We start from the raw sequence: 20456 nt of genomic DNA, 5'->3' as shown, positions 1-20456 counted from the left end.
TTGGGGTGGTAACTTTCCCAGCTGCCCTGAGACTGGACAAACAACACTAGACACTCACAGTCATGGCAAATGACAATTCAGAGTCTTCAGTTGATGTAGTAGCATGGCTGTAAAACATGTGAAGATGGGATACCCCCAAAATAAGCAGATGGATGGGAGAGAGCATTCAAAATCCACATAAGAAAGCAAAGCAAAGACCAAAGCAAAGATTCAAACACTGAACCCTAGAACTGTGAGGTAGACATTTTGGAATCATTGCACACAAATATCAAACTTGGTTCAAAACCAATCACCTCAAGTGGGCCATTTGATATGGAAGCAACGCAGATGGATTAAATGGGAATAAAGCACATTTTCCTTGCTTGTAACAGAGCATATATGTCTCAATGGGGAATATTGCAGCACCATAATAGATTGACATGACCTAACCATTCTGTGTCATTTCTGAGGAACTCCTTGGTAACAACCTTATGATAGTGTCAGTAAATGTGGTGCTGGTTGTTTCCTCAGAGAGCCGTTGAAGTGAGTCCTCCTGTCATCAGCAGTACGCATGAGGAGGGCCGAAGTTTCCAAGATCCAGAGTCAATGCCAGTTTTAGCCTTTCTGAAGGCTCTGCCCAATAGGACCATACCTCATAACACAGCCAGCAACCTCACGCAGGTCTCGAAATAGCCAACGCAACACACATTTAGTCCAATCATGAACCAACGGTACGACTTACTTGACGTAATTCATTTCACTGCACCCAGGCTTTTCTCAAAAATGTGGAAGAATTGCTGTTCTCTCCTGGCTTACCTGAGGTAAATGAGTTCACACCATGCAAACATGAAATCACAAAAAAAACAGCAATGTGATGAATGCAAATTCAAGGCATTTTGAAAGCTCTGTGACTGGCAGATGGCTGTAATCCTGTATACATACAGTCAAAAATAGCACTTGTTTGGATAAAACACCTCCACGTTAATGTAATGTACTGTATATGTGTGGCTTCATGTGCTATAATTCCTGGCTCAAAGATTGTTTGACATCCAAAAATAATAGTGCCCGAGGAAAGTGTGTGGTTTCAGAACATTGAGTGTTCAAAATAAATGCGCTTGTTTTGGTTTCTGCAAACTGAAACAGATGTTCACACAGGGATTGCAAAAGAGAGTTTTTGAAAAACACCTTTACCTTGTCTTTGGCTGGCCTTTGCACTTTGAGAAACATCACTGTAGCTTTATACAATACAATACAACACATATTGATTTTTATAGTGCTTTAACAACAGCTGAAGCTGTAACAAAGTGCGTAACATGGACAGCTATCATATAAAGGAAATAAAGCAGTCACAAAGATAGTAGTAAGCACCAGGAAGTAAAACTAAGATCAAGTAGGAATCATGCTGAGTCAAATGCCAAAGAGTACAAGTGAGTTTTGAGACGATTTTTAAAAATTGGCAGCGAGGGGGATCGCTGAATGTTCAGTTGCATGTCATTCCAGAGAGTGAGACCAGCAACGGAAAAGGCTCAATCCCCTCTGAGCCTCCGTTTAGGTTTTGGCACATCTAAAAATGTCTGGTCAGCAGAACTGATGCGACAGGAAGGTGTGTAGGGGTGGATGAGCTCGGAGAGGTAAGGAAGAGCAAGGCCATTTAAAGATTTGAAAATAAATAATGAGATCTTGAAAAGAACTCTAAAATGTATAGAAAGTTAGTGAAGGGAAGCCAGAGTAGGAGTTATGTGCTCCCTCTTACGAGTACCAGTCAAGAGGCGAGCAGCAACATTTTGGAACAGCTGGAGATGCTTCATGGAGGATTGGCTGACTCCATAGTAAAGAGCATGACAGTAATCAAGCCAAGATGTGACAAAGGCATGAATTATTGCTTCAAGGTGCTCATGAGAAGGTGCTTCAAGGTGCTTTGAATGAAAAGATTGCAGACAGGGGATTTTCAATGAGTGTGAATATGTGACGCACCGTTCTAATTAAAATTATGTTCATACTGAGAACGAACAGTCCACACAATTTGTTTGGAAATTTTACTCATACGTTATTATCCTTATACACGACACATACTGGATATTGGCCACAACAAACACAACTCACCACATGTACCGCAGATGCATTAAGACTGGAATCGGGCCCACACCAACATAAACACTCACACACACACACACGCACACACACACACACACACACACACACACACACACACACACACACACACACACACACACACACACACACACACACACACACACACACACACACACTCACACATGGTCATGTGTAAGCTTTTTATACATTATTTTTATATACGGCATTAAATCCTGGCATACGTTGACCTTTCCTAATGCTGAACAGGTTGTAAAATGATGCAAATTTATGTGATACAGCAATTCGGACCTGTGGTCAGTGGTTTAATCGAAACAGTGGACCGAGTAATGGACCACATGGTGGCTAACTTGGAGCCCAGCGCAAACTCCCTCATCTCCCTGGGAGGAACTTCATTTGTTGCAGGTCCGTATCACGTGAACCACCAACCATTATTCAACAAGCAAAGGCGGATTACAATATTATTGTATCTCCCCACCTTTCTTTCACTAGAGCGGGTTTTATTATCTTGTGGTATTATGTGGGTTATTATCTTGTATCATGTTTACCACTACTTGCTCTCATGGGTCCCTGTTTCATTGCTGTTTCACAGATTATTCTTTGATGAAATTTCCCCAGAACTACAATGTGCCACATTACCGCTTCCCCATCCAGGGAAAGAACTACATATCTGTACCCGGGGAAGCATTCACCATGCAGTGTAAGTGATTTTATGTGAAAGTCACGGCTTCTTGTGGTTGCGTCGGAATGTGTCACACACTCAATCCTTCACCGCTGTTATTTGCCTCTAAATTACTCGGTTAAGATTTAAAACTAGTGACATGCTATGCCTTAGAGAATCAAGGATTGCCATTGTTTGGCTCTCCAGTGTACTGTAGAACTCCAGCTCTGACTTTAAGGCTAGTAATTACTCTTGCATTCAGAACGAAAAGAAGAAGAGGCAGCATATTTTCTCCACTTTCCTCTGTCGTTAAAAAGAATGAGAAATTTAGAACTGCCATTACAGTGTGCTTCCAAGCATGTGAGACTTTTATTTATGTACAGGTCACTTTCCGCAGCCTCCACTCGGTGGTTGCGCAAATTGTGTTGACTTGCCAGTACATTTCGGATTGTTCATGAAATTCACAGTGAAATAAATAATCCTGCAGCAAATATGATGGACATGGGTTCAATGTGAACCAAAGTTGGTGAGACTGGGTTAAAAGCCTTTGAAAAGAGGAAAAGAAACATTAAGGACTTCCTGCAGTGCCATTGTTTATCTTACAGCTTTAAGGTGGGACCATTGTGGACGATATGTCAGATTAGGGGAGGGTGACTTGACCCCCTGCTCTACCGCTGGAGTCATGTTCAGCTTTTACAAAATTTCCCAACAAGCACATGGATTGCAGATCTCCTCATTTCACCACTGTGCAAATTCAAATGTTCTATTTAAAGGCCAGTGCCAGCATACGGCAGCAAGGCGGTGCTAATTAACTTCTCTTCCTCATGAGCATTTTAGCACCGCTGCTTTACATTCTCTGCCCTCATTTATTCAACTGTGTCCTATTTTTTCCATTAGCTCAAACCACCATCGTTGGCCTCTTTTACCACAACATACACAGCTACTACAAGGAAATCAGCCCTGTCAATACCAGGTAACATGGTGTGCACATTTGTTCAAACAACACAAATGTTCCTGTTGATTACTGCAGCCATTCAAGCTTTCAGTTTTGTACTTTCCCTGTTGGGGAAATCAGGTCCACTGACTCGAAGGCGCCCATGTTTCCTGAACAGCTCATGCCTGGAGTCAGGGTCTTATCTGTCCTTTTGCATATCTTCCATCTCACCACTCAAGCTCCACTGACAGATACACCCTGCTATTAGCTCTAAGCTCCACAACACCAATCTTGTCTCACCACGTCATTTGGTGGTGAAGTGGATTACTTAATTTTTACGTAATGTGCCATAGCTGTGATCTGTTGGGATCTGTTTCTTCATTTTTTCTCCTCATAAAATCAAATCATTTCATCTGAGCTATTTTTCCTTTCTGGAACACACACAAACACACCCACACACGCACACAAACATGCACACGCGCGCGCACACACACACACACACACACACACACACACACACACACACACACACACACACACGCACACACGCACACACACACACAGATGCGGTGTTATGAGCTTTAGAAATAATAATTAATAATAACAATAATAATAATAATAATAATTGATGGTGAGTTAACTGAACTGGGGTTGTCCACTCATCTGTATTCTCTTCTTGTAATTCAACCCCATTATATAATTTCTTTCTACCTTTTTACTGACCACTTTCTTCATCGATTTTTTTTTTTTCTGTTTCTTACAGGATTTATGAAGCTGTAAATTTTAAGGATCACAAAATCCAGGTAGCAAGCTGCTTAATCTCTCTGAATGTGGAGCCTTCACCGGCTTTGTCAGTCAACCTTTCTGGGGCACCTCTTATCAAGATCGTTCTTACCCACATCTTGGTGAGAATCAAACACAATACAGCGACTGTCCTAGTTTCTTCGTATTGACTCATGTCTTAACGTTCCATTTACTGTGGGTGAGTCAGTCATACTGGGAAACTGCCGTGTTTAGGTTTTTCCAGAATGGCAGACACAGATGTAGGGTGTGGGACATACACCTTATCAAAAGGCTATGATTTGCTTGTGGTTGCAGTAGATGGATGTCCCTTTGTAAAATGTAGTAGTTCTATTTCTGGGGTTCATTTAGGAAGATGAATGTAAACCACAAACAGAGACTATTTCAACTTGGTAGATGCCAGCACAAAGAGCAAAACCTGTGATAATTTCCATGAGCCTTCTTCGTCTTTCCCTCAAGAAGCAGATGGCTTCATGCGCATTTTTCATTCATGCGCATTTATAATTCTCTGAAGGGACAATTAACTTTCTGTTATGAACAACAATTTTCTCACTTCTTTGAAGACTGTGCCAGTTTCCCCAGAAATAGAAGGAAATTCACCACAAAATGAACATCATACACTATGTGGCTGATTTCATGGATGGAAATGCCACAGCTGCGCTTCACTGACAAACAAAACCATGTTCGTTTTTTTATCCTCTATGGTCATTAAAATTAACAATTTGAAAAGATTTTGTGTTTCATTTCACCAAGATAATATATTTCTGCTCAATCCATCGATACAAAAAATATCCTTTTGGTTTAACTCGATTTATTGATTGTAGACAGCACATGTAAACAATTCCGCTTTGTTTGGCATAATTTTCACACATGGGATAAATATTTACACTCCAATTGTCTGGCATGATCCCAGTGATGATTTTCATGTTTGTTTGAGCATACAATGTGGAAGAAGCCTTAAAATCTTCTGAAATGTTTACCAGCCCTGTTCTGTGTTTGTATTTTACTGTTGATGTGAACCCTCATAGGCAGATTATTCAAGTTTACCATCAACATTTTATTGCATTTGGCGTGTATTTTGGCTGTAAAATTGTTCAGAGAGAGTTGTTATTCTCGCATTCTTTTACAAACTCTCTCTGCTGGACGTGCAACCTGCCTGTAGGACAGACCATTCATGTCGCTTGTTCAGGTTGCTCATTATTGTCTCCATAAGTTCCACCTCGGTTATTCTCTGATTGCACTGGTACAGAAGTGTAACATTTGTCATTCGCAGCTCAACCTCTTTGTTGTTTATCTAGGGTTTTTTTTTAACTTCATTAAAAAAGCTACTATATTTTCCAGTGTATAAGTCTGATGACCATGCACCTTATACGCAGGTGTGCCTTATATGTGAAGTAATATTGTGCCACAACAGGTCTTGCAACTACTGTCAGCAGCCACCGACTCAAATTCTCTCTGTTGAAGAAATAGTGCGTAACACCAGCCTCAACCATAGCGCCTTATAATGTGGTGTGCCTTATATTTGGGGGAAAAAAATATATATTTATATATTAAATTTGGAAAACTGTTTTCATTCATTGAAGGTGTGCCTTGTCAAAGTCAAAGTCAAAGTCAGCTTTATTGTCAAATATATGCTACTATGCATGACATACAGCACAGATGAAGTTACTGTCCTCTCGGACCCAGCATGCAAGTAGTGCTTGTAGTCTGGTGCGTCTTATATATTGAAAATGTTTGAAAATACACCATTAAATGGGTGTGCGCCTTATACTTCGGTGCGCCATATACGCCGGAAAATTCGGTAAATGAATCTGTCCAACAGCAGACATGCATCAGCTCTCTTGAAAGCCTTTCTGGTCGCTATGGATACAATTTGGTGGGTTGTCACTTGCAGGGCACATAGGTTTTGGATGTAAATAATCAAATGGATTTTCCTTATCAGATTCACGTCAAGACTGTATTTACTTTATAGGCTGATGGTGTCACGAACCTTGTGTCATTGCAGGTATGACACTGAATTCAACAATGTGTAGTTACTGACCTTGCAGTCTTGATTGATGTCACTAAAAGAGAGCAATGAGGTCATGCCATTCCCGTAAGGGTCACTCATGCAATGCATGGCACCGGGCTGACCAAGATTAGTTCCCAGAGAAAATGTTATCAGGGCTCCTGGAGGCACACACACTTTCTCACGCCACTCAGCTTGAGTGTTGATTAGAACCTGGCACCATTAGAGATTTATAAGAGCTGTCAGACTTGTTCAGATGGAGCTGCAGTTGAGGAGGTGGAGGAAGGGTAGTCAGAGACTTTGGGGTCTCGAGTTAAACATTAATACTCGGGTACAATCACTGACACCTCCTGCATGTGTCGTTCACTTCCCTGGGAAAAAAAATCTTCATGAGCAAAGAAGATTAATGGGGTAAAAATGCGTCGATATGAAAAACAGGTTTTGATGATGTCGAAATAGGCATTACTTTGGTGACCTCATAAAAACGGGCCAAGAGAGATGGTGACAGGTGAACAGGGGAGGTAAAGTGCAGATCAGGCTCAGTATGTAATTTACCTGCACCGATGAGCTTTCTTTTGTACTTTGATTTCCTCGTAAACCTTTTTTGAGGGGGCAGCACTGTCTCATAAAAGTGAGACAACGCCAACCCCGCCCTACAAATACTGCTGGACAAATGCCTAACACAGATTTTGTTCCCATGCAGGAACAGAGTTGGGCATGTAGGAAAAAAAATGGAAAAAAAGCAACTAGATATGCAGTGCAAGCGAGACCCGACAATCACAGCATGGATTGTATTTTACCTTATGGAGGCAGCACTTCCTCACCATGATACCATATTATCAGAATCAGAATCATCTTTATTGCCAAGTATGTAGAACACACAAGGAATTTGTTTCCGGTCGAACACGCTGCACTATTATCGTCGTCAAAAAAAGTGGCACTATACAGTTCCATTTTGGCTACTGTTGAAAGAGTTCAAAGAGTTAATGTATACTTGCGCCAATCTGTATATCTGGCACATGCAGCAAATTGCTAAACACAAATGTTTTGATAAGATCTCCAAGCCATCAAGTATGTGCCACTGATCAGACACCAACGTTTTATTGTGTATCAAACAAAATTTAATGCAATTTTGCTTACCTTTTGGCTTTCACAATGTTTTGGATAGCGTTGTCATGTGGCTCTGACTCAGTCCGTTACTTGAAAGTGGATCTATGCCTCACCAAGCTGCCAAACCATTGGCAAAGAAAGTCATTGCGTCATGGGGGTGGTAATTAGGTCAATTATGATGTTGGTGAAACTGTTTACTGCTGCTACTCCTTGTTGAGGCTTATACCGTTTATAAAACCCTCACAACAAACGAGAGAAAAGTGTACCAAGGTCTCTCATGAAGTGTTCATGTCTTGCATCACAACATACATCAGTGCACGTCATCTTTTAGAATAAAAAAAACTGCTAAAAGTCCATGAAAAAGCACAACACAAATATCTTTTTCAATTCAGTTTCCACAGAGGATACATGACAATGGGTCTTACGCTTAAGTCAACTTTAGATAATTTTGATGGAATAAATGTTAAAGATAACAATCATTTCATCAAATATTTGTTTTTCTTAATTTCCAACTACTGGTATACATCATGTGTCACGTAATTTAAGATAACGGTATGTATGTACAGACACCACACAATGGCATTTAATAGTTGCATCCACTGTTGAACAAATGCTTTTGTCTTGTCTACAAAACATGCACGTATGCAGTGAAGCCGTAGCCGATTCAAGCATGCCTGTGAAATTAAGCTATATGATTCCATATGTTCGTTATTCTCAAATGACTGTCAAGGCTTAATGTGTCTACTTACAACAGCCAAAGAAACGTTACACTCCGCCTGGTATAAAATGAATATATGGAATATAGCATTTATATATATATATATATATATATATATATATATATATATATATATATATATATATATATATATATATATATATATATATATATATATATATATATATATATATATATATATAGTGATATCATGAGAGGCTAGCTCTCATCGGGACGGGACAAGAAGTGCAATGGACGACAGGTTTGGATACAAACAAAAGGTTTTAATCAAGGGTTCCAGGGGGAATTCACAAGCAACAAAGGTTCGAATAGTGTCTCTTCCAATACTTGTCAAAATAAAGTCTCTTCTGATACTTAAATCCAAATAAAGTCTCTTCTGCTACTTAAATCCAAATAAAGTCTCTTCTGAGGTCAAACTGAAGACGGAGTTCTTTACAAGAGTCTCTAGGCCTCACCCCTCTTGACGTCCTCGTCATGTAGCCTAGCCACCTTAGCTAGGTTCAAATCCAGTGTTCAGTCGTGTGGTCCCAACTGGCAATGAGTTCCACACAGCAATCAACTTCTCCACAGAGCACAGCAATCGAGCTTGTCTTTCCCCAAGCTGCACACTCAGAGGCTCTCTGCCTTAAGAGCCCTGCTTTCCAATCAAGTCCTGATCAGCCGCAGGTGTGTGGGTTTAATTGCTGCCTTCCACCAGGTGGGGCCAAGACTCTCTCTGGGTGGAGCCATCTTAGGGGGATGTATTTGCCCTCCAGGACACAGCCTCTCGTGACATCACACATCCCCCCCCTTGAGACCGACGTCCTCGGCGGGGTGAAGGATGCGAAACAGGCCAGGAAGGCCTCCCTTCGGGAGAGGGCATCCGCATTGCCTTGGCGCTTGCCAGCCCTGTGGACAACAGAGAAGTTAAAGGCCTGCAGGCTCAAGAACCATCGGGTTACTCTGCTGTTGGTCTCCTTGTTCCTGGCCATCCACTGGAGAGGAGCATGATCAGAGACCACCGTGAAGCGTCTTCCCAGGAGATAGAAGCGCAATGACTCCAGCGCCCATGTAATGGCAAGGCACTCCTTCTCCAGAATCAGAATCAGAATCATCTTTATTGCCAAGTATGTAGAACACACAAGGAATTTGTTTCCGGTAGAACACGCTGCACTAGTATCGTCGTCAAAAAAAACTGCTAAGTGGCACTATACAGTTCCATTTTGGCTACTGTTGAAAGAGTTCCACGGTGGAATAATTCTTTTCCCCGGGCAACAGCTTCCTGCTAAGGTACAGGATGGGATGTTCCTCTCCTCCATGTACTTGCGAGAGTACCGCCCCCAGACCAACTTCCGATGCATCCGCTTGCACCATGAAGTCCTTGCTGAAGTCTGGTGCCACCAGGATCGGACTGGAACATAGCGCCCGTTTTAGATTGGCGAAGGCCATTTCGGCCTCTGGGCTCCATTTCACCAATCGGGAGTGTTTTTTGGTCGTCAATTCTGTCATGGGGGCTGCTATAGTAGCAAAGTCAGCGATAAAGCGTCTATAGTAGCCAGCCATGCCTAAGAACGACCTCACCTGCTTCTTGGTAAGAGGTTGGGGCCAATCTTGTATAGCCCGTAGTATTGCTTGTGAGACCTGCTTTTCTGAGGGAGTCAATCACAGCTTGCACTCGGGGTAAGTGACTCTCCCAGTCGGGACTCTGTATGACGACATCATCTAAGTATGCTGCTCCGTACCTCTTGTGGGGGGTGAGAATCTGGTCCATTAGGCGCTGAAACGTGGCGGGTGCTCCATGGAGACCAAACAGGAGCCTGGTGTATTGGTAGAGCCCCTCAGGTGTGGCGAAGGCGGTCTTCTCCTTTGATGCCGGGGTCAGGGGCACCTGCCAATAACCCTTTGTGAGGTCGAGAGTGGTGATGAAGCGTGCCTGTCCCAGGGAGTCAATAAGGTCATCAACACGAGGCATCGGGTACGCATCAAATTCAGACACCTCATTCAACTTCCGATAGTCATTGCAGAATCGTATTGACCCGTCTGGCTTGGGAACCAACACGATCGGACTTGCCCAGGCACTTTGGGACTCCTCAATTATTCCAAGTTCCAGCATCTTCCGTATCTCCTCTTGAATAGCTGCCTTACGGGCCTCCGGCACCCGGTATGGACGTTGGTGGACCGTTTTTGCAGGTGTGGTGCGTATGTCGTGTTGCACCACGTCCGTGTGTCCAGGTATGGAGGAGAAGACGTCTTGGTTACGCTCAACCAATTCGAGGGTCATTTGGCGTTGGTGTGGGGACAAATTTGGACCCGTCTGGACGTCTTCTCTGGCCGGTTCCTTCGCCTCGCTGGGGGGTAGGCAACTAAACAGCGCCTCTCAGGCATGCCATTTCTTTAGGAGGTTAACGTGATAAATCTGCTCAGGTTTCCTCTTACCAGGTTGCCTCACCTTGTAGTTTACCTCCCCCACACGTTCGATGACCTCAAAGGGCCCCTGCCAGGATGCCAGGAACTTGCACTCCACGGTTGGTACCAAGACCAGCACTCGGTCCCCTGGCTTGAACTCTCGAGGCTGGGCAGGTCTATTGTAGGAGGCTTGCTGCTGTCGTTGGGCCGCTTCCATGTGTTCTCGCACTATGGGGTAAATGGCCTTCATCCTTTCCCGCATGTCCCCCACATGCTCGATGAGGGTACGTTGTCGGCACGGCTGCTCTTCCCAAGCCTCTTTGGCGATATCCAGCAGTCCCCGGGACCTGTAAGAGTACAACAACTCAAAGGGTGAGAAACCGGTAGAAGACTGTGGTACCTCCCTCACGGCAAACAGCAAGTATGGGAGCAGTTGATCCCAGTTTCGGCCATCTTCTTTGATAACTTTCCTCATCATGGCCTTGAGTGTTTTGTTGAATCGCTCTACCAATCCATCTGTCTGTGGGTGGTAGATGGAGGTTCTCAGCTGCTTGACCTTGAGCAGGGCACACAGGTCCTTCATGCCCTTGGACATAAAGGGGGTTCCCTGGTCGGTCAGTATTTCCTTTGGGATCCCTACCCGGCTGGCGAGAGCAAACAGTTCCTTTGCGATTTGCTTTGTGGTAGCCTTTCTGAGGGGGACAGCTTCTGGGAACCGGGTGGCATAATCCATCATTACTAAAATATACTGGTGTCCCCTCGCACTTTTTGGTAGGGGTCCGACTATGTCCAGCCCAAGCCTCTGAAAAGGGGTCTCAATGATGGGTAAGGGAATTAGCGGGTTTCTGTATGTGGGCTTAGGCGCCACCTGTTGGCACTCGGGACAAGAACGACAATAGTTCTCGACATCCTTGTGTACCCCTGGCCAGAAGAACCGTTGCAAGATTCTCTCTTTTGTCTTTTCCACCCCTAGGTGTCCCCCTAGCAGGTGGGTGTAACCTGGTATAACAGCCCCCGATCAACCGCAAAATGGGGGTATGTGGGGCTTGTCCTTTCCCCCAGTACTACCCCCTCTAAAACCTGCACATTCTTCATGGCGTTGGCAAGGGTAGGATCCTGTAATTGGGCTGTACCATACCGGCCTGTTAGAGGAAGCAGCTTCTGGGTCCCTGGGTTCTCATCACCACTGGAGGCCGGGAGATTTTCTGGCGCTGGAGTTTCCTCGGCGGTCTCTGGGCCAGACTCCGTCTCCGGTGGTGCATTTGCTGTCCCTAGGAGGGCACAGGCTGGGGAGAGTGAATTAGAGGGGTAGGATTGAGTATTCACTGCACGTGTCTTACCTCTCCCCTTCCGAGGCAGTCGGGCCAGTCTTTCCTGTGTTTCTCTCCACAGGGGGTGAAAGGCCGGGCAGTCGCGTCCAATCAGGAGGGGGACAGGGAGAGAGTCAACCACACCAGCTACCGTGCGGATGATTTCCTTGGTTGTGGTCATGGTGAGTTCCGCAGTGTGGTACTCTCTGGTGTCTCCGTGGACGCAGGAGACTGGAAGGGTTTTCTCCGGAGATAACCTGGTTGGATCGACCAGCGTTTGGCGCACCAAGGTGACCAGGCTTCCGGAGTCCAGCAGGGCTTCAACATCCTGTTGATTCACCGTCACTGGACAGGTGGGGGGTCTTGTTAGTGCGCTTTCACTACCCCCCAGGAGGGAGGCATAGTGAGCAGGGTGGGCACTAGAAGAGTCAGCGGATGGCATTGACTCTTCCGCTGGTTTTCCACACTGCCATGAGATGTGTCCCTTCTCTCCGCATCTGTGGCATCGTCTGGTTTCGGTGCCACTGGGCGTCCGCCCCTGCCTGGGTGGACTTCTGACCCTACCTGGAGCAATCTTGGTGGGCTTGGGCAACTTTGGGCGGGCCATTTCAGTCAGATGGGGGTGTGTTGCCGGTTTCCCTCTTGGTCGTTCGCAGCATCTCCGCTGTGGCCTGGTACTGTTCCACCGCTGCCACTGTTTGACCCGCAGTAGTCAGCGACTGCTGACCGATTATCCTTTTTGCCTCATAGGGCAGGGCTCGTAAGTAGCGATCCACGACAATGGCCTCGACCACCTCAGCTGCCGTGCTCCTTTCCGGTTCCAGCCACTTCCGGGCGATGCGGGCCAATTCGTGCATCTGTACCCGTGGAGGTTGGTCTGGCTGGAAAGTCCAGGTGTGGAAGCGCTGTGCCATCCCGAACTTGGTGAGCCCATGTCTGCTGAGAATTTCAGCTTTTAAATGGTCGTAGTCTTCTGCTCTGTCTGCGGTCAAGTCCAGGACAGCATTTAGCGATTCCCCTGTCAGGAAGGGTGCAAGCAATCCCACCCACTGCTGCTTGGGCCACTTTTCTCGAGTGGCGGTTGCTTCAAACGTATGCAAATACGCCTCAACATCATCCGTCGCCCCCATCTTGGCTAAAAAAAATCCCCCGCCTTCACCCGGGGTATGTTCTTGGCGGCCATTTGTTTTTGCAAGAGCAATTCCTCTGCCTTCAGTTCATTGGCTCTCCTTTGCTCCTCCAGTAGAGCCAAATTAGCCTGATATTGGGCTTCCTGACTTGCGAGCAGGGTTTTCAAAATGTCTTCCATTTTTGTAATTGAGGGTATTTTCAATTTGGAAAAAACATAACACAAACCATCAATGTCCATGCACTTGCTACCGCTTGTCCAGTGCCCGCAACCTCCACCATATGTGATATCATGAGAGGCTAGCTCTCATCGGGATGGGACAAGAAGTGCAATGGACGACAGGTTTGGATACAAACAAAAGGTTTTAATCAAGGGTTCCAGGGGGAATTCACAAGCAACAAAGGTTCGAATAGTGTCTCTTCCAATACTTGTCAAAATAAAGTCTCCTCTGATACTTAAATCCAAATAAAGTCTCTTCTGCTACTTAAATCAAAATAAAGTCTCTTCTGAGGTAAAACTGAAGACGGAGTTCTTTACAAGAGTCTCTAGGCCTCAGCCCTCTTGACGTCCTCGTCATGTAGCCTAGCCACCTTAGCTAGGTTCAAATCCAGTGTCCAGTCGTGTGGTCCCAACTGGCAATGAGTTCCACGCAGCAATCAACTTCTCCACAGAGCACAGCAATCGAGCTTGTCTTTCCCCAAGCTGCACACTCAGAGGCTCTCTGCCTTAAGAGCCCTGCTTTCCAATCAAGTCCTGATCAGCCGCAGGTGTGTGGGTTTAATTGCTGCCTTCCACCAGGTGGGGCCAAGACTCTCTCTGGGTGGAGCCATCTAGGGGGATGTATTTGCCCTCCAGGACACAGCCTCTCGTGACATCACTATATATATATATATATATATATATATATATATATATATATATATATATATATATATATATACAGTAAAGTCTCGTTATATCGATATCGGATATATCGATAGTCCCGGTTATATCGATACTATTTCTATGCACGCACGGAGAAAATTACATGCAAACAGGGTCGGATATATCGATAGTCCCGGTTATATCGATATTTTTTCGGACTCCCTTGAATATCGATATAACGAGACTTTACTGTATATATATATATATATATATATATATATATATATATGTGTGTGTGTGTGTGTGTGTGTGTGTGTGTGTGTGTGTGTGTGTGTGTGTGTGTGTGTGTGTGTGTGTGTGTGTGTGTGACGGGTGTCACAACAGTGACTGTCTTCGTCTCCACGATGCTGCCGTCTTAATGAGACCAGACGCGTGAATGTGTCTTTTTATTTGGATTGGATTGGATTGGATTGGATTTGTTTTATTTCTGCAACACAGTATGGCAGAAGGGATGGGTGAAGTCGCATGGGTTTCGTCTTGTGATTAACCGGAATCTCATCGAGATTGTTCTCAAATGCAAAACATTGTAGATAACAAAACAGAATTAACAATGTGTGATCGTATAATGGTTATTTACAGAAAAAGAGAATACACGCGGTGCGCTTGTAATGGCTGGCGCACAGTTCAACCTGCCACGGACACTCACGGGCAAATGAAACACGACACAAGAAACTAAATATTGTTCAATAAAAACGAAATGAAACAATTATTACCTGCAACACAGTATGGCAGAAGGGATGGGTGAAGTCGCATGGGTTTCGTCTTGTGATTAACTGCGCAATAGAAAAGCACTATGAAGCACATGTGCTCCAAAGTTCCACTCGACAAAACGTGAAGTAAATAATGACACAAAAAGTAATCTGGACTCGAAATGAATAAGGGAACTAATTAGATAACACTAGACAGTACAAAAGGGGAAACAAAATAAGATACTGTCATGAAATTGCGCGTTAATCGAGACCAACAGAAAATTGAGACTCACCCTGAATCGCCTCGAAATTGTTCTGGAAACTATGGGCGGGACATAGTGCCACACTGTGCGCCGTTGCGTCACTTCCTTCATAATTTAATAATCTAAGTGCACAACTACGTTACATATATATATATATATATATATATATATATATATATATATATATATATATATATATATATATATATATATATATATATATATATATATATATATATATATATATATATGAGTGAGTGAGTGAGTGAGTGAGTGAGTGAGTGAGTGAGTGAGTGAGTGAGTGAGTGAGTGAGTGAGTGTGTGTGTGTGTGTGTGTGCGTGCGTGTGTGTGTGTGTGTGTGTGTGTGTGAGTGTGTGTGAGATAGATAGATAGATAGATAGATAGATAGATAGATAGATAGATAGATAGATAGATAGATAGATAGACACACACGTTATCCTGAGACATAATGACCTCATCCGTTTTGGTGGCCTCAGTATAGCATCTCTGCTTTTTGCAGATGATGTGGTACTGTTGGGGCCTTCAAGTGGAGCTCTCCAACTCTCTCTTGAGCGTTTCGCAGCCGAATGTAAAGCGGCTGGGATGAGAATCAGCACCTCCAAACCAATGGTTCTCAGTCGGAAAAGGGTGGAGTGCCCTCTCCGGGTCGGGGAGGAGATTTTGCCTCAAGTGGAGGAGTTTAAGTATCTGGGTGTCTTGTTCACGAATGAGGGTGTAAGGGAGCGAGAGGTCGACAGGCGGATCGGTGCGGCGTCCGCTGTGATGCGGACTTTGTACCGATCTGTCGTGGTGAAGAAGGAGCTGAGCCAAAAAGCAAAGCTCTCAATCTACCGGTCGATCTACGTCCCAACCCTCATCTATGGTCACGAGTTATGGGTTGTGTCCGAAAGAACGAGATCCCGGATGCAAGCGGCCGAAATGAGCTTTCTCCGTCGGGTGTTCGGGCTCTCCCTTAGAGATAAGGTGAGAAGCTCGGTCATCCGGGAGGGGCTCAAAGTCGAGCCGCTTCTCCTCCACATCGAGACGAGCCAGATGAGGTGACTCGGGCATCTGATTAGGATGCCCCCAGGACGCCTCCCTGCATGGTGAGGTGTTCCGAGCATGCCCCACTGGCAGGTGACCCCGGGGACAACCCAGGACAGATGGACTGACCCATGTTTCATGAAATATGGGCTTTTTACGCACAAACAGTACAAATATTTCCCGAATTGCAGTAATTAGACAACCAGATCATGCCACAGAATTACATATTGTGTTCAAATACAATTGCTTGTATTTTAAGTATGAATAATGGGTATTTACAATAAGAAAACAGTCACCGTAGCTCACACAAGGAGCTGCCGAAAAAACGTGTGTGTGTGCGTGTGTGTGTGTGCGTGTGTGTGTGTGTGTGTGTGTGTGTGTGTGTGTGTGTGTGCGTGTGTGCGTGCGTGTGTGTGCGTGCGTGCGTGCGTGTGTGTGTGTGTGTGTGTGTGTGTGTGTGTGTGCGTGCGTGCGTGTGTGTGTGTGTGTGTGTGTGTGTGTGTGTGTGTGTGTGTGTGTGTGTGTGTGTGTGTGTGTGTGTGTGTGTGTGTGTGTGTGTGTGTGTGTGTGTGTGTGTGTGTGTGTGTGTGTGTGTGTGTGTGACAATCTTCCTCACTCAAATACAATATACGTGTATACCCAATACAAATACAATGCCGGTCAGCTGCACTTTACATGATTGGTAGAGCGGGTTGGTTTGACGGGAAAACGTTTCTGTTTACATCTACCGATCACACCCCCTGAACATACTTTAAGTTCCCAAAGTGGCCTTTAGTTCATATGGACTCAACATTACAATTCAAAGTTCAAGTTCATTATAAGATCGAGGTTTTGACATAATGGATAGCCTTTCTTAATTCAGGTGTGTCTAATGATCTAAATTTAGAGTTCCCTTTGTCAATGTTTTCCCAACATTTGCTGAGACATTTTTCTGAGTGCGCTCAATGACTCGTTCATTTAAATCATATCTTAAGAGCAGAAAGACTAAAAAAAAAAAAAGAAGATTCTTCATAACTGTCTTGTATATTTGTATTATGATTGTGTATGGAAGATTATGTGCATTTTACTTGCATTTTAAATGCACTCTTATGTGGGTGGCGTGATAAACAATGACTACATTTTTTGCCTGCAATGGTGTGAAAGTATTGAAAGTAACGATAGTACTATAATTAACTATTCAAACTTCACATACATTTACACTGGCTTAAACTTTTTTTAAATCAAGCACAGCACATTTGTTACCTTAAATTCAGTTGCATTTGTCATTTAAATCCAATACATGTGGGACATTGAATGTAATAATTAAGTGTTTATTTTCCTATATGGGTGTGAAGTATTATTATTATATTATTCAATACACCTTTTAGCAATACAAGTTTTGATTAACACTTGGGTATATTACGCAATGGTATTTTAATGTTGGTTGTTATCATGTTAATTTAGAGAGTCAAGCATTTAATGACATAGTTCTTCATGTAAAAATGTCTGAGAACCACAGCACTACATGGTGGATAAAAAATTACTAAAATCAAATTTAAAGAGACTTCAGGTCCTTGAAATAGTGAAAAAGAACAACATCGTCAGGGAAATGAAAAAGTCACCAACCAGCACCCACAAAAAAAAATACAATAGACAAACAATTCACACTTGCATTCACACAGATTGGTACTTTATGATCTTTAATTCATCTAATGTGAATGGTTATTAAAAAGGTGGGAGAGAGGTTAGGGGGAAGAAAGGGAGGATATTCAAATTCCACAAAGAAATGGCCAAGTCATGATATGAAACTTCTAAATGTGAGACAGATGAGCTAACCAAATGCCCCACCATAGAATTCATACCTTTTTGGAACAAAATCCATCTGCATTACGTCTCCGCATGAGAGTTGTGGAATGATAACAATCGCTATTGTTAAATAATATTGTTTTACTATTATTGAATTGAATAAAGTAGTGAAGACTTGCCATCGAAATAACGGTCATAGATCTCACCCGCGGTGCCAACAAAGAAAGCAGAGATTTAAAAACTGTTTGACTCAGATTGAGCGTCTTTGCTTTCCAAATATTCTTTCCTATTATCCTGTCGCTTATTAGTGTCAAATCTCTTTTACATTTGCTCGCTGGTTTTTCTTCTTACAAGGCTCAGAGGAATTTCCACAATGGTGTTTGCTCGCCTTCTGTTGTTAATAAAGAGTTGGAGCACCCAGCTGCACTCTTGGCTGGGAAGTACTGTGGCCTTATAGGACACCCGGGAACAAAGTGGTGTGCTTGGCCAGATCTCTAAGTGCATTTTAACACTCACCAGTGACTTTCGGGTTCCTACATCTTTACTCGGAAAACAACTTCAAACCACACTGTGGATCTACCACGAACAGAGAGTTGCTGGGGGGTTGCTTGAGAGGAAACTGAGCCAAGCCAAACAGCATTTTCGACATGTTGCAAAAGTGCGGATGGCTGACAAATTAAAGGGGAACTGTGAATGCTGTACTATGATATAAATGCACTGAAACCATAAAGAGGTCAAGTTGTCACAATCGGTGGGGTGAAAAATAAAATTAAGAGCGGACTTGCAGGAAGTGAGAAGCTGACCGTTGATTAAAACAACAGGAAAATGAACAAACAAACACAAGCAACAATCACTGGGAGGAACAGAGGAAGTTTTTCCACTGCCAGTGAATTAACTTGATAAAACCAAACCTTGAGAATGAAATGGGCAATGAGTCCACACCACCTTCTACAATGAAAAGAGTAAACAAGCAAAATACTTGGAAATAATAGGGGAAAAAAATGGGCAATTGAAATCATCGTTCAGACAATACATTCATGAAACTAAACTGCAACGCAAATGATTGTTCGTCTTTATGTGCCCTTGCGATTGGCAAACAGACACTCCAGCAGTACCGAGCAGCTTGATCAAAAGTGGATATTATAGTTTTGAAAACTCATCCCCCAAAAAATTATATAAATGTATTAATACCTTGAAATAAATTTAATGTGTGCAAACATCTATACGATAGTTCACGTGTTTACAATAGTTGGAATCTAGAGACTTACTACAAAGACAGCTAGCATGGTTAATGATGACCACCGGATGTTTATAAGTAAATGGGTCTTAACAGTGAGGAAATAACTGTACCAAACCATGCGCCATATGACCCACTGAGGCTGTCCTGGCAACTCTTACGAACCTGACACCTCTTAAAAGCCATTGAGAGTTTCCTTTATTAAGTCACTCTTCACTCTGTATGTTGCCAACCATGGTTTTGATTGTTATGGAAATTTTCCCGCAAGGAATGGTTTCTATTTGGTGCTTTGTGCGTATAATTAGTCTTCTTTCATTGCGGAAAACAAATAAAGCATGAAAAAGTGGCACATGCAAAGTGCCAATTGCAGCCTGGCTCTCTTTAAGTATGACTTTATGCACACCAAATAAGAAGGAGGAGCCGATACAGTTTTCAGAAGTGCCCTGAGGTGAATCTCCTCAAAACGTGTTCTTGTGATCTAATTGGCCACACGAATATCTCTCCATGTGATCATCTGTAATGTCACAATCGCTCTGGATGTCCAGAAAGGACATAATAAGAGTATGAGTGGTCCCACAATGAAGTCAAGGTGCCGCGCGATGCAATATAATAGGAATGAATCATTGGGTTTACAGGCCAGAAAACAGCCCGACTGTCAATTTCTATCTGACTCGTACTTTTCCCGTAGAATATGGGGCTGAAAAAGAGTTCATGCAATGATTTGAGTCTGAAAGTCAAGGCTGTGGGAGTAGGAAGAGGTGAGCAATCTCAGGATACACGTGCAGTCTGGTCAGTAAAAGTCACTTGCTGCGCCACAGTCATTAGCTCACTCTCTTTGGGGACTCCAAATCTCTTAATTAGAGCTGTTCTGGAAGGAGTGCATTATAATCAAATAAAATTCTCAAGCACAGAGGTAGTTTAATTCAGCTTTATTTCTTGAGTGATAATCTCAGTTGTTCCTCCAAACCTGTTTCATTTGTTTATTTGTTTCGAGGTGATATAAACGAATGTGGTGTTTCACTTTGAGGCTCTGGGACAATATTTAATTATGTTCTATTCTGCTTGTTGACCTAGCATATAAAGTATATATATATCTATGACAACCAGTGCCATCCATATGTGACGGGTGTCACAACAGTGACTGTCTTCATCTCCACGATGCTGCCTCTTAATAAGACCAGACGCGTGGATGTGTCTTTTTATTTCTTTTATTTCTGCAACACAGTATGGCAGAAGGGATGGGTGAAGTCGCATGAGTTTCGTTTTGTGATTAACATTAATCTCCTCCAGCTTGTTCTCAATATGCAAAACATTGTAGATAACAAAACAGAATAAAAACGTATGA

The 20456-nt window shown here is 43.4% G+C and overlaps 1 protein-coding gene across 3 annotated transcripts in view; it reads left to right on the top strand.

The window, feature by feature from the left end:
• Positions 1 to 20456, top strand: part of adgrd1 (adhesion G protein-coupled receptor D1) — a 47850-nt gene that overhangs the window by 10458 nt on the left and 16936 nt on the right. For all 3 annotated transcript variants that reach the window (XM_088994573.1, XM_088994572.1, XM_088994571.1), the window contains 6 exons: positions 511 to 660; positions 750 to 800; positions 2373 to 2496; positions 2684 to 2791; positions 3650 to 3725; positions 4450 to 4591. In XM_088994573.1, the coding sequence (XP_088850699.1) occupies positions 511 to 660; positions 750 to 800; positions 2373 to 2496; positions 2684 to 2791; positions 3650 to 3725; positions 4450 to 4591 (651 nt within the window). The remainder of the gene's footprint in view (positions 1 to 510; positions 661 to 749; positions 801 to 2372; positions 2497 to 2683; positions 2792 to 3649; positions 3726 to 4449; positions 4592 to 20456) is intronic.

Source organism: Hippocampus bargibanti, linkage group LG04 (assembly GCF_051943395.1).
Source record: "Hippocampus bargibanti isolate YZ-2025 linkage group LG04, ASM5194339v1, whole genome shotgun sequence".
NCBI classification, from domain to species: domain Eukaryota; kingdom Metazoa; phylum Chordata; class Actinopteri; order Syngnathiformes; family Syngnathidae; genus Hippocampus; species Hippocampus bargibanti.
Note: the sequence above shows the minus strand (reverse complement) of the source record. Positions and strands in the feature narration are given on the sequence as shown.